We start from the raw sequence: 14,124 nt of genomic DNA, 5'->3' as shown, positions 1-14,124 counted from the left end.
CGGCTCGCCGGGGAGCCCCGCACGGCGGCCCGCAGCCGAGGGGGCGGCGGGAGGTAGCGCCTCGCCGCTCGGCGGCCAGCCGGCCCTAGCGCCCCGCACCGCGGCCAGCCGCCGAGGTAAGCACCGGGCTCGGTACGGCCCGGCCCGGCCCCCGGCTCAGCCCCGGCGCGGGGACCCCCCGCGCTCCCGCTCCTCCCGCCGCAGCCCGCGTCGCCATTTTGCCTCTCGCTTCCCCTCCCGGGGAGCGCGGCCCGGCGGCGGGACGGGCCCCGGGAGCAGCCCGGCCTCGGGGTCCCCCGCGGCCCCGAGGCCTCGCTGCGGTCCCCGCAGTGGCCCCGCGGGTGGCAGTGGCCCCGGGGGGACGGGGGACAAGGAGGGGGGGGGGGGGGGTCCGGGCCCGGAGGGGGGGTGACGGGAAGGTGGCAGGGCGCGGGGACGTGGTGGGGACGCGGGTTGGTGGCGGTGATGGGGTGGGAAGGGGAGAGGGCGTGAGGTGCTGAGGGGTGACAGGTATGGAGGTGACAGGACGGCGGGGTGGCCAGGTGGCAGGAGGATGGGGGACAAGGGCCGGTTAGGGGACTGGAGGATGGCACCGGCCGTGGAGGTGACAGGCAGTGACCCGGCGAGGTGACAGGCGACGGGGCAGCCCAGCGAGGTGACAGCGCCTGTGTCCACTCACTCCAAGGATGCCCAGAGCACGGGGACGGCCTGGTCACTGCCACGGCCACCCGCCGCCACTCGGTCACCGTGTCCCCACGTCCCCGCTTGTCACCGGTGGCCGCAGCAGGGCAGGGTGGTGGCTCTGTCCAGGCTGTCCAGGCTCCGAGGCCAAGCAGGATTGGGGACGGGGCCGCTGCCGCTCATTGTCTGGTGGTTTTTTTTTTGTGTGTGTGCGTGTGTGTGTGTGTGTGCTTTCCCCATTTGCTTTTGTGCCTGAGGATGGGCGAGGGGGAGGGACTTGCTAATGTGTTTCAAACAGAAACTTTAAACCATCAAAAAGCTTCACCCACGCCCAGAAATAGTCACTCGGCTGAAATGCGGTCGGCTTTCTGCTGTTTTTCCTTGATGGGAGTTCTTTCCTGGAGAAGAGCCCTGCTGGGGGTGTTCGTGGGGGAACCACCAGCCCTTGGGTGCCGCTCGCTGTGGGTGACGGCGCTCCTGCGGTGCAGCAGCCGGGGCTGAAGGACCTCGAGAGGGACGTCCCCTGTAGCTGCTGGGTCCCCAGCTGGGGCTGGAGGTCTGTGGAGGCGTCGGGGAGGCAGGGACATGCGTGGCTCTGTCCCGGGAGCGCCGTTGGCCCCGCGAGGAGCAGGGCGCTGTGCGGCTGTCCTGTCCCGCTGGGGTTTTGTCACCCACGGGGCAGCTCCCTCTTGGGAAACCTCCCGTGGTGGTGATTCCCCTCCCTTGCAAGGCAGTCTCTCCCAGCACTTCCTCGTCTTTTCCCCCAGAAAGTTTCTTCAGCTGCAGCTGAAGGTGCAGCCTGAGGTCAGCGAGCTCCCTTTGGTGACCGTCACCTGCGGTGGCCTCTCTGCCTGCCCTGGCGCACCTCTCGCAGCGGGGCACTGCAGGGGTGGGCAGTGCTCTTGCTTTTTTTTGGCATGACCTACATCGCGCTGGGCCATCCGAAGCCGTCGATAAATTATTCACGATAAGTGGAGCGTATCGACTGGTGACTTCTCCCCCTCGGAGGGGTACGGCTGCGCTGGGGCCGGGGGCATCGCAGCGTTCCTCGCTGCGTGTGTGCCCCGCTGACCTGGCCCCAGGTGACGGGCAGGTGTTTTTGTGTGGAGTTACTTCCTCGTCTCCAGTGTGTGCCAGATTTCCCGGCGGCTGGGCTGTGCTCAGCCCGCAAAGCCCAACACCTCTGCAGGAGGAGTCTAACAGAGGGGAAGCAGCCTGCCAGGGCGGCGAGTGGCGGTGACGCTGCTGTCCCTGCTGAAGCCCAGCAGAGGAGCGTGTGGCGGGCTGCTCGTGGCGCAGGACCAGCGCCTCTCGTGGGACAGGTTCCCAAACTTCACTCCTCACCCTCCACAACCGTGTGCTTCCTCCCCATTAGCTCATGAGGCTCTGCAGGTTTGCTCCCTGCGCATCCCGTGCTGGCTCCCGTGTTGGCACTGGCTTTTTTCCGGAGCTGGAGTGGGACGCTTAAAAAACGCCGCTGCTGACTTCTGCGCCAGGTACCTAAAGAAGAGCTGGGAGCTTGATCTGCGGAGGTGCTGCAGCAGCCAGGTCGGTGGCCAGGGTGTCCTCGGCTGTCGTGGGGCCGGCCCCAGCCTTCCCCGTGTGCCCTCGCAGTCAGACCTGCCGGTATCTGTTCTCCCGTCACCAGCTCCCGAAAACCGGAAGGGTTTTCACCAAAACACAGCGAAAGCGTGGCAAGGCGCACGGCCCAGGCTGTTTTCTGGTTTCAGCGTGTGTTACTCAAAACCAAGTGAGAAGTTTGGACATCGTAGGAAACAATGGGCTGATTTCTGCTCTCCGGCTCTGGGGCAATTCCTCTGGGATCCCTGGGGTTGTGTCGGTGGCCAGGGAGTGGAGTTTGGCTCTCGCTGAGTGGTTTATTTGCTTTTATTTTTCGTGTAGTCAAAAATAAGAGGGGGGAAAAAAAAATCAAAGTAGCATTTGGTGCGGAAAACAAAGAAGTTTAAAACCCCCGAAGCTGGCCAGAAAGGACCTCTTTGAGGGGACGGATGTGCTACAGGGAGGGAGGATCGGACAGCTGTGGGAGCAGGGCACGCAGCTGTAGCTCCTGGAAGGGATCCTCAGCTCCAGCCCCGGCTCCTGGCGCTCGGTGCACGCCACTTCTGGGTGTTAGCGAGCAGGACGTCGGTGCCCTGGATCACAGCGGGGTCTTCCCTGAGATTTGGACTTCTTCAGCTTTCAGTTAGCTGGGTTCTCTCAAGTCTTTTATTTCTGTGAGCAGCTCGCCCGCAGGGATCGCTCGGGGGAGCGGAGGTGTTAGGAGGTGGCAGGGAAGGACGGGGACTGGCACATTTGTCCCCGGGGAGCAGGCACAGTGGCGGTGCACACGTGGAGGAGCTGTTTCGGGGAGGGAGCCGCAGCTCCTACCCAGCCCTCCTACCGCCGGGTCCAAACGAGCTGAATAAACGATTCCTGTGTTCAGCACCAAGTGCCAGAGAACCTGTTGCCAAGGCTGGAATTTCTCATTTGATCTGCTTAACCTTTGCGTCCGTGCAAACAACCAAATATTTGTCACCGGCTGCACACGTGCCGGGAGGGTTTGGCAGCTCGTCTCCGGAGCATCTGGTCCGCACGCGACGCGCGGTTCCCCTTTCCAGCACAGCAAGTCCCCAGGGCGGCCTCTGAAAGGGCGGCTGGACCTCCAAAGGACGTCCTGGTGTCCCACACCTGGTGGCAGGGCAGGTGGGGCTTGGGGTCTGCGAAGCCCTGCCGTCCCGTGCCCTTTCCCCGGGGTGCCGTGGTCCCGCTGGGTGCGCCGGGCGCCTCGGGGCTGCTCGGGCAGGCAGCACGAGATGGGATGCTCGGAGCGGCCTCTTCGGCTCCGGCTGAGTTAAATGATGCGAGCAGGGCTTTGTGGGAGGGACTGGGGGTGACAAGTCGAATGCGTGTGTTAAAAAACTTGTGGGCGCGGGGGAGGGAAGCGTTAAGGGAAGGTGAAGAAGGCAGCAGTTGGCGCTTCCCTCAGTCACGCTGCGGCTGTCTGGCTGAGCACCGGCGTCGGTTCCTCGGCACGTCCCCTCCAGGGTCTCAGGGATGGACGCAGCCTCGGTGGTCAGCAGGGCTCGCTCCCGAGGGCCGGACGCCCTCGTTGCGGAGGTCTGGGGCACTTTTTTTCCCCCGTGGCCCAGGGGATGGTGCCCGGAGCAGTACTGCTCCTCGGCAGCAGGGATCCGTAGACGTCTGGCGGGGAGGAGGCACCGCGGCAGCCGGCACCCATGGGTGCAAGCAGGTGGTGGGCTCAGGGGTGTGAAGATGGGCCCAGGCACTGAAAAACAAGAATGAATGAAGCGGTGTGGGACCGGTGTCTGTCCTTGCTCCGGCTGGAGCCGCGTTGTGCCTCCGTTAACCGGAGCGAGGCAGGGCTTGGGCTCGGCGTCTGGGGGTGCTTGAGATGAGCTCGGGCGAGAAGCGGCCACTCCACGGCCTTCATCCCGGCACGGCTGGAGCTGAGGGGTGTCCTGCCGTCTGCTGCCGTTGGGAGCAAGATGGGGCCTTCTGCGAGAATTTCTGATGTTCATTATTTATAGAGAAGCCAAATTGAATTATTAATACGGAAAATTTAGATAACATTAACAGTTCTCGGTTTATAACAGTTTCCCATTAATAAGGAAAATTGGAAATTTATCACTACATCTGCTCATTAAAACTCGCTATTTTTTTTTCCTTTTGGTGTCTTAAATGAAAGCATAGAAATAAACGAGGAGGAAAAGCCATTTATTCGTTACTTCTCTGGACGGAGCCGGCCCATAATTTTTAATAAAGTCTTTGCTGTTGCATGCGGAGAGGAAACCAGCCGATAACAAAAGCAGGTTTTCAACCGTGCCTGTGGCACTGCTCAGCCGTAGAACAAATACTCAGAAACCTGCCCCGCTTCTCCCCTTTGTGGGAACACTTCAGCTGTCGGACGCTTTTCTAATTTCCCTCCCTCCCTCCCTCCCAGCAGCTCTGCTCGCTTTTAGCATGTGTCGTTCGCGGCGCGCCGAGGGGCCGCGCGTGAATTCTAACACATCCCCTGCCTGTTGCAGAGATGGCGGATTCCTATGCCTGTAAAGGTGGAAGGAAAACTGCAGGCTCCAACAAACCCGCTGCCAGCAAAGAAAGCAGGACAGACGCGAGGATAAACCCCCCGGCAGAGCTCCCCAAGCTCGGTAAGGAACCGGCCTTTCTTTCCGTGGAGGCGGTCGGGAAGGAGGGGACGGGTTCTGCCTTTAGAGGCCTCTCCCTTTAGAGGTCTCTCCCTTTAGAGGTCTCTCCCTTTAGAGGAACATGTGTCTGTCTAACGAGCTGGGTGTCTCGCCATCTATTTGTCACGTCGGTAGCTAAGTGTTACATCAAAGGCTTTAAACGAGCGCAGACCATCTGCTGCCTCCCGTGTCGCGCCCCCCACGATGGAGCTCGCCAGCGCACGAGCCCTGGGGGACCCGCGTGCTAAGGGCTGTCGGCGCTGATGGATGGCTGATTTCTCTATCCAGGAATCTCTGAGCCCGAGGAGATTTTTCTCCTGTCTGTTTCTGCTGGGTAAATCCGCTCTGGGACGCAGCGAGGCTCTCGGTGCCTCTGCCGGAGCTCCCGAACGTCGCGGGGTGCCTGCACCCATGGGTCCGGGCAGCCGGGACAGGAGTCGGGGCATTGCCAGAGCCCGGCGATGTGTCTCAGACCAGGCACCCAAACTCAGTGGCCTTGTGGGGAGATGTGCAGCCGAAACGTTTCCCAAATGTTCTTTCTTTGTGCTGGTTGAAGCTGTGATCGCCAGCGGAGGAGCACAACTTATTTATTGCTAAGGGGAGTGAGCTGCAGCGGTCTGTGTTACGAACATACCTGCGTTTGGGGCATGGTTTTCGCCTGCACCACATCTTATCAACACCTTGCAAGGCAGAGCAGCCCTTGTTTCAGCCTTTCCCTCTCGTTTACATGGGCTGAAAGTGCTGCAGTGGGGTGAAGGGCTCTCCGTGGTGAAGATGCTCCTTTGCTCTACCTGGGAAGGTGCCGGGGGTGGAAGCATCTTCGGGGGTCCCTGTGCCAGGGCAAATTTGGCTCAATGCGGGCTGGGGTGAAAGGAGCCTCTCCTGTGGTTGCTTTGCTGACCCCATGGATGCAGCATGGCCAGGGCAGGGCAGGGAGGACGCTTCCCACGCTGTGCTTTCGGTCTTGGTCCAAAGAAACCCTAAATCTCTTGGTGAGCCATCCCCAGTCCCCGTTTTTAAAGAGCACGCCGTTCCCACCTTGCTGACTCAGCACAGCCCGCTGCACGGGGACACAGCCACGGTGCCAGCCCTGAAAACACCCGAGGGCAGGTTTGTGCCTCGTACAAGGGCCTGTAAAGGCTGGGGTTCAGCAGCGACCATGCTGTGGTGCCTGCTGCGTGCCAGCACGGCGCACCATGGCTCACCATGGCTCACCACACCGACCGCAGACATCGTGCTGCGAGAGGAGAAGCATTTTCTGTTCCTCCTGCTTGCTCTCCGTGCCTGTCCTTGCTGACCCCAGCCAGCAGCTGATCGCTGAGGGCATCGGGAGGTGCCTTGACTGGAAGCTCTCCTGCACTTGTCTGGGGTGAAGCATCCCCAAAAGTTTTGAAACTTGCGGAAGCTGTGAAGAGGAGAGGAGAGCTGTCGCTAGAGCCTGAGCGAGCTGTGGCCCCAGGCGTGCCAAGCCCCTGGATGGGGATGTGCTCTTCCTGCTGCTCTGGGATCTTTTGTATTCGGGATACTTTGAAGCATTTAAGAGAGAAAGAAGTAAAAAAAAAGGGAGGAATGGCAGGTAGCGGCAGTGTTGTGAGCCACCTCTTGCAGGCCTTCTGGGCTAGCGGAGTTCCCAGGGGATGCAGGATCTCCAAACGACGCCTTCATGGCTATCAACATGAGGCAAAGCAGCCGGCCTGACTTCACAGGGCCGGAAATAAATGAGGAAATTGTCTTGCTTTGCTATTTTACCCCTGGCTGCTGGGGCAGGAGGCGTGAAAAAGGAGAGAGTGTATGTTTTTGGCAGTGCTTCTTTAGGTAGCTGGATGGCTTTGTGCTCAATCTCTCTCACTTGTGCAGAAATCCTGCGTTGGCTTCTGAGTGCAGCCAGCGACAGGCTTGGAGCTGAGCTGCGGTTTCTCGGGAGCTGGGGGGATTGCCGGCTCAGCTTCCAGCCCCTTTTATCTGATTCTCGCCAGGAAAGCCCTCCCAGATCTCAGTCTGAATGTTCTGTGTCACTCCCAGCATCGCTCAGAGTTCTGGGTTAGCCCTCGCCACTCAGTCTGAGGAGCTTTGCAGCAGCTCCTCCGCCGCCGGCTGCCCTCTCCTGCGGCCACGCTGCTGCTGGGCGCGCTCGCTGCTTTGCACCCAGAGGAGGAGTTCGCAGCGCTTTGATCGCCTTGCTTTCGACCAGGCGGTTTTCATTCCGCTCGGTTGTTGCTTTTGCTCCCCCCTTTCGAGCTGTGCCAACAAGTGCTTGTGCAGGCGGGTTTGTGCGTGCCCAGCATGGACCAGGGTTAACAGCGTGGCCCAGGAGCCTGTGCCTTTCCCTTGGCCAGGGCGTTGGCTTTGGCACGGCAGCAGCCAAGCTACGAACCAAGCCAGAATGCATGGCAGAAAACGGCCATTTCTATTCCCTGCGCTCCCATCACCTCAGCTCTGCTGCCTGACCTGTATTTTCAGAAACTGCCCTGATTTGGAATGTTTCTCCTAGCAATTGTTAGACTCAAAAACCAGAGCACGACAGAGGGACCACGCGGCGCGGAGCACCCACGGAGCCGGCACCACGAGCGCCGCCAGGTCCCAAGGGCAGCAAACAGCACGAGGAAAATAACGAAGGCAGCAGATTGCTGAGGTTGGCAGCCCTCTGCAAGCCTCCGGGGAAGGCTGCTTGTGGCCAAGCTGGGCCAGCAGGGACCCGGCGCGGTGGCCGTGATGGCTGGGTGTGCTCGCCGCCCCCAGCACGCCCCGGCGTGGGGCTGCACCCAAGGGAGCGGATGAAAAACCTGCAAAGCCCAGGCGGCCAGCAGAGCGAGAGCTGCAGGTGAGGCAGGAAGCATTCGGCACCTGCCAGAGCTCTCCTGAGCCTGGTGGGGGTTGTGAGCGGGCTGCCAGGCCTCTGGTGACGGAGACGAACCCGAGCATGTCTCCGCTGTGCCTGGAAATCTTCCCAGCAAACAGATCCCGTGCCCGAAAGCGCTTTCGTGCAAAAGCAGCGTGAGTGAACGCAGCAAAAAGGCCCAGCTGCTGCCTCCGAGCAGGCTGTGCCGGGTTCTGCGGGGCCACGTTTCCATCTGTAGGGTGCTCCTGCCCTTTGCTGGGGCAGATGGTGCTGGGCGAAGGGAACGGGGTCTCACTGAGGTCTCCAGCCGGCCGGGCAAAGGGGCTGGGGGATTTCTGTGCTCAGCAGCTGCCCCAGCGCGCCTGCCCCGCACGGATTTCTTGTGCTAAGGAGGGGTTTCTCCCGACCCGAGTGGAAGTGCGGTTTTCCAAAGCAAGCCCCAGCTGTGCTGAAACTGCTCCGCTTTGCTCCTGCGAATGAAAGGAGAGGGGTCAAAAAAAACAAACAGGAGAAGCTGGGCGGCGCGCAGCCATCTCCCATACAGGTGTCTGCAGGTACGCGGGCTGCGCACCGAGCTGTGGGAAGCTGCAATCCCCTTCCCGAGGGGAATCTCCACCCCTGGCAGGGCAGCCTGGGGCTGGGGCAGCGGGTGACGTGCGCTGCGTCTCTTTGCAGGAAATGCGACCAGTGACAAAACCGAGGGCAAGAAGAAAGGACGACCCAAGGCGGAGAACCAGGCGCTGAAAGACATCCCGGTAAGACCTCGCGCTCCCTGATTCCGGATGCGGCCCCGGCCCCTGCCCTGCTCCCCGCAGCTTGCTCCACCGCTCACCCCAGCCAGCCCCGCTCTGTTAAACCTGCCCTTCTGGTGGTTTAGTCTTCAGAGCAGCATTTTCTTCGGCTCAGCAAGATCTTGGCCCCTGTATCCCCTCCGTGTGGGTGTACAGCATCACTAAGCACCCTACAAAACCCTGGTGGGGATCAGGACCCTCCACAAACCTCCCCTTCCCCGTGTTGTTCCCAGATAAGCTCTTGCAGCCGCATCAGGTTTGGCTGATGATTAGAGAGCACAAGGGGCTGGTTGATTTATTCCCCCTAGAATTGTGCAGTTTAATTCCAGCGTGCCAGCGTGGACAACACGCAGAGCAGTTTGTCATGAGAGCGTGGGCATGGGGGGTGATTTACCGACCGGATGAAATGTGGGGTGGTTAAATCACCCGGGCGGCTTCTGGCCTGATTTATTCCCCAGCCTGGCTGGGAGCACGCTGTACGCCTCGGGAGGCACAGCAAGGTGAATTCTCCGGAGGAACTAACAGCCTGCAGAGCCTGCAGCGTGCAGCTCCATCCCAGGTCCTGTCACCAGCCTGCCGAAACGCAGCTCTGGGTGGTGGGGAGGGGGCTGTGGGTGGGCAGGGGTGGGCAGAGGTCCCACGCGTGACCCCAGCCCCCAGGACACAGCAGTGCACAGCCAGGGGACGGGACGCTTTTCAGTCAGCCACGTCTCTCATCTCTCCTTCCCAGCTCCCCCTGATGAACCAGTGGAAGGACGAATTCAAAGCCCACTCCAGGGTGAAATGCCCCAACTCCGGCTGCTGGCTGGAGTTCCCCAGCATTTATGGCTTGAAGTACCACTATCAGCGCTGCCAAGGGGTAAGGAGACCTGAGGGCTGCGTGTCCCTCCTGGTGGCCAACTTTTACGTTACTGCCTACAGGTAAAGCTCCTCTCGGGCTGCAAACCCCAGGAGAAACCTGAGATGAAGATGGGGAGGGCACAGACGGGCCGGGGACAGTGCGAGGTGCATACAGGGGGGACCAAGGTCCCTGCAGCACAGCGGGACCTGTGGTCTGGAGGCAGTGTGGACCCCTGGGAAGAGTCGGGAGGAGCAGGGTGTTGCACACCACCTGCACCAGAAACAGCCTGGCCCTTTTGGGGCCTAACATCTCTGCCTGCCTGTCTCTCCTTGCCTTGCCCAGGGTGCGATCTCAGAGAAGCTGACGTACTCGTGCTCGTACTGCGAAGCTGCCTTCACCTCCAAAACCCAGCTAGAAAAGCATCGTCTCTGGAATCACTTGGACCGGCCGGTGCCAACCAGCAAAGCAGAAAACAAAGTGCAGAAGGCCATTGGGAAGAGCGGCGGCAAGAAAAGGTACCAGGCTGCGGCCGGGCTGCGTGGTGGTGGCACACGGCCGGCTGGGAGCCGGGAGGAGGGCAGCGTCCCCACCTCCATTCCCACGATCTGGGCCAGGGAGTGGGGAGAGGTGTCAGGACATCTTGTCTTTCAACCCCTCTTTAAACAAGCCCTCTGTGCTTTGCCCTAGAGCTGCTGAGAGTTCAGCTTGCCCCACCATCCATCCCAAACAGGCAAAGACGGAAAAAGCCGTGGCCCAGGACCATGCCGAGAACGGCGAGTGCCTGGCAGAGAGCCGCGAGAGCAAGGAGTTTCAGATCGCGGCGGCTGAGGCGATCGCGGCTGCGACCCCCACGGCCAAGTCCTCGAGCGGCAAGGACGCCGGGCAGCAGGGGGGCAGCCAGGCCTCGCTGCAGGAGGAAGACCCCGAGAGGATGAAGCACAGTAAGATTAGAGCCTGGGGCTGTGCTGGGTCAGGAGCCCGGGATGGGGCGTCCCCCGGGAAGGGTTGGGGCTATTCTCCAGTGAACGCTGCTGAACCTTTCTCTCTGGATGTGTCTGAGCCTTTTTTCCCCATCCTGAGAATTTGCCCCCACGGGTTCTTGCAGCAGTGAGTTCCACTGGGAGTTAAAAAAAGGGTTGCAGCTGTGGCAGAGGTATTTCCATAGGACCCGTCAGCTGGAAATGGATTGAATTACCTGCAGCACAGCAAGCTGCTTTGTCAGCTCATCCGTCCTGAGCGTGGCAGTTTAAACCAGGGTGATTGGCAAACACATTTTCATTGCCTATGGGGAGTAAGGAGTCTCCATTAATTAGCACTGCCTGGGCCCTGGTTATCCCCGTCACAGCATGGGTTTACACTGCTTGCACCTCCAAAGTGAACCAGCAACAAATACCTTAGCTCGTGAGGCTGGAGAAACCACGAGGCTCTTGGCACTGGGCAGAGCCATGATTACAGTCACTGAATTGGCCGTGGATACCGTTATTTCTTCTAGTTTTGTGGTGTGGGAAGCAGCACCCTGTTAGTGGCTGCTGGGCTGCTTGTTTCGTTCAGCACCCCCTTTATTTCATCGTGGTGAAGGCCACCTTGGGGCAATCCCTCTGCCCGTTCCTGACACTGAATGTGTGCGCACCCCTGGCCCCGGGACTGCTGAAATGCACCCGGCAGTATGGGTATTTAACCAAATCTCTCTCTCTGTTTCTCTCTTTTGAGTCAGGAAGGAAACAGAAAACTCCTAAGAAGTTTACGGGGGAGCAGCCATCCATCTCGGGGACGTTTGGACTGAAAGGTAATACGGGATGGCCACGGTCAGCTGTAGGGTTGTAACTTTTCCCTGCCACACTTCAGGCAAGTCCCTTCCCCAAGAGCCCTCCCTGTGGTGGAGATAACGTGGAAGCCACCTGGGCCGCAGGAACATCTCTCTGGAGGATTTGGTGCCTTTGACCATAAAGGTGTCGGAAGGGAACTGCAGGGCAGTAGCACTGCTGGCACTGGTCACAACCCTGTCTGCTCTGCTCAGGAGCCCGGTCCTGGAGAATGAGGGAGGAGGGGGAAGGACCCGGTTAAGGCCGTAAAACAAAAATAATGAGCTGCTGACACCAGTGAGCCATGAGACAGGCAAACGCTGGCCTGGGATGTCACGGTATTTCCTGTGGAGCTGAGAAGGATTTCTGCTGCTTAGGGAGGCTGGGTGACGCATCCATCCCTCAGACTGCCTCAGTGCAGCGCCCACATGACAGAAAATGAATTCAAGGGGGAAGAGACGTGTTCCCGGGATGTTTGCTGAGAGGAGACTCGGGAGCTGGCTGCTTCAGCCTGACGGAGCTGTCTGGAACTGTGGTCATGCTCCGTCAGTACACCCAGCGGGGTATGGAGGGAGAAAACCTGCAGCACCCCCAGCATGAGAGCAACTGGATTTGTACTGCCTCTGAAATTTGTTCACCTGGGGAAATTAAACATGGGCTTCCAGGCACAGGAGGAGGCAGCACCTTCCAGTACAAGTCCTGGGGGAGAGGCACTAATGGCTCTGAAGGAATTAAACACGCTCACCGAAGAGCAGACAGGATGTGGGCGCTGCGATTTCCTGTCCTCTGGCTCCTGGGAAGTCTGGGGTCGTTTCCCGTAACTTCCCCACAGAGGCACCGCTACGGACTGAAATGTCTGCCGCGGGTTCCTCGTGAATAAGCTGGTCCCCCCGCGACCTGCTGCCTCGAACAGAGTGAGATAGAGCTGGCGTTTGCCTGCGCCCCCTGGTTCAATGTGCAACTTGTAACACCACGAGGCAGTCGCCAAGGGTGCCACCGGTGTCACAGGATGCTGTCTCTGTGTGCACGGAGAGCCCTGCCTTCAAGTCCCTCTCCCAGCCCGTCACTTCCTAACCTCTCTGCTTTGCAGGCGGCTTGAGAACGGTTGCCAGCAGCCCAGGGGTTTCCTCTTCCCTGGTCACCTTCCCTCTCCTTCGGTCCTTCCTCACCTTCCCAGCAGCCGGCAGGACGGGGAGAGGCCTGCATCCGTCATGACGGCTGTGTACAGAGCCCGGGATGAGACCTTGTGGGATCTAGTGTCTGGGATCCCAGTTTGCCCAGTTTTCTAAGAGGGATCCCTGCTGAATGCAGATTGGTCTGATGGTATTAAATCAAGTGCTGAATAAGCGTCCCTTCTTTCTTCAGGTCTCGTCAAAGCAGAGGACAAGGCAAAAGCCCACCGAGCCAAGAAGCTGGAGGGGAACACCAACATGGAGGAGCTGAAAAAGAAAACTCCAGGAGCGGGTGTGAAGAAGGAAACGGCCGCACATCTCCCAGCAGGTAGGGCTGGTGGAGGCAGATGGGAGGCAGCAGCTCTGCGCGCAGCCTCGTTGCTTACCGGCTCGGTCCTGTTCTCTGTGCTGAGCCTGCACAAGCCCCACTTCCACAGTTTGTGGAAGCAGGAGCCAAAAACAGCACACAGCAAGGAATAGATGCAAGCAGCTCCTTCCCTTTTGAGGTGCAGCATGCTGACCATAAAACATTGCTGCAGTCACAGCCAACATCCTGAAAGGGGTATCCTAGCTCTGCTTCACCATCAGGACAGATCGGCTTACTGCAAGTGCTGGGAGCTGGCAGCCAAATCCTGGTTCCACCTGGCTTCAGTGTGACCACAGTTTGGACCAGCCTCTGGGATGATGGCATTTTCCTAATGTCACCTCCACAAATGACACCGGTGTGTAATTCTAGCTGTGACTGTCTCTTTGTGGAGCCTCCGGGGCGCAGCCTACATCCTAGCACAGGTTGCTGACTTTCCCTGGGAGTTCTGACAGCAGGAGGAGCGCAGGATGTACAAGATAAACACAGCTGCAATGCCTTGCACTGGTTTCAAATTCAAATAAATGACTCTCTGATCTCACAGCCATGCAAACGCTTCCAAATAAACAGACTTGGCGGGTATCATTCAGACCGGGCTTCCCTTGCTGGAAACCTAGTGTTGTTCTGCTGAGAACGCGGCATGAACTCTGGACCTGGGAACACGTTTTGGTCACGTGTATCTTTTTATTTTGGGTGTTTTTTAAGCTGGTCACAGCCATTCAAATAAACACGTGCCTGGAAGCCAATGCTCCCCTGGCTGACTGTGTGTCTGCTGGGAAGAGGAATGCCAAGGAAGCTTTCCAGGCACGCGTCCGGACGGAGCCGAGACGCTCACCTTTGTTTTGCTCCCACTAACTGTTTTGTTTGGCGGGGGGGAATTATTCCAAGCAGGGCAAGTTCAGGTGGCCGGGGGCATCATAATATTTGAACTATGCAGGATACCAGCAGGGGCTGGAAGGGTGAAACACCATGAAACACCAGCAGGCCAGGTAGCCCCACATAAGTGGCCCAGTGACCATTTGCTCAGGCTGCTGCAGGAACTGTGGGGCAGGCATGGTTTGTACCAGTATGGTTTGGGTGCAGTTTTGGCTTGGCACATGCCTGTGAGTTTCTCTCTATTTTATAACATTGGGAACTTCCCTGCTTAAAGGACTTTCAGCATAACAAAGGGCTGTTCTCTGCTGAACAGTCCAGGCGGGTGCTTGCTTCTGACTGGGTGTCATGCCTCCCCTCTTCTCTCCTCTCCCCAGCAAATCCCGAGGACCAGTGGCAGCGGGAGATCAGCGAGAAGGGAGAAGTTGCCTGTCCAACCTGCAGCGTGATAACCAGGAAAACTGTCGTTGGGCTCAAAAAGCACATGGACGTCTGCCAGAAAGTAAGGGCTCGCCGTGTTCAATCACACACGTTTGGATGTCGGAAGGCAATGGCC

General features: G+C 59.2%; 1 protein-coding gene across 9 annotated transcripts in view; it reads left to right on the top strand.

The window, feature by feature from the left end:
- ZNF512B (zinc finger protein 512B) overlaps positions 1–14,124 on the top strand; it is a 29,242-nt gene continuing 15,118 nt past the window's right edge. For 5 of the 9 annotated variants that reach the window (XM_035548373.1, XM_035548374.2, XM_035548371.2 and 2 more), the window contains exons 1-9: positions 1–116; positions 4,728–4,850; positions 8,401–8,480; positions 9,247–9,375; positions 9,700–9,872; positions 10,045–10,298; positions 11,066–11,143; positions 12,525–12,659; positions 13,946–14,070. In XM_035548373.1, the coding sequence (XP_035404266.1) occupies positions 4,730–4,850; positions 8,401–8,480; positions 9,247–9,375; positions 9,700–9,872; positions 10,045–10,298; positions 11,066–11,143; positions 12,525–12,659; positions 13,946–14,070 (1,095 nt within the window). In that variant the 5' untranslated portion in view covers positions 1–116; positions 4,728–4,729. The remainder of the gene's footprint in view (positions 117–4,727; positions 4,851–8,400; positions 8,481–9,246; positions 9,376–9,699; positions 9,873–10,044; positions 10,299–11,065; positions 11,144–12,524; positions 12,660–13,945; positions 14,071–14,124) is intronic. The other 4 variants (XM_035548370.2, XM_035548372.2, XM_035548379.2 and 1 more) reach the window with 1 other exon arrangement.

This window comes from Cygnus atratus, chromosome 16 (genome assembly GCF_013377495.2).
Source record: "Cygnus atratus isolate AKBS03 ecotype Queensland, Australia chromosome 16, CAtr_DNAZoo_HiC_assembly, whole genome shotgun sequence".
NCBI classification, from domain to species: domain Eukaryota; kingdom Metazoa; phylum Chordata; class Aves; order Anseriformes; family Anatidae; genus Cygnus; species Cygnus atratus.
This window is presented reverse-complemented; position numbering and strand designations above follow the sequence as displayed.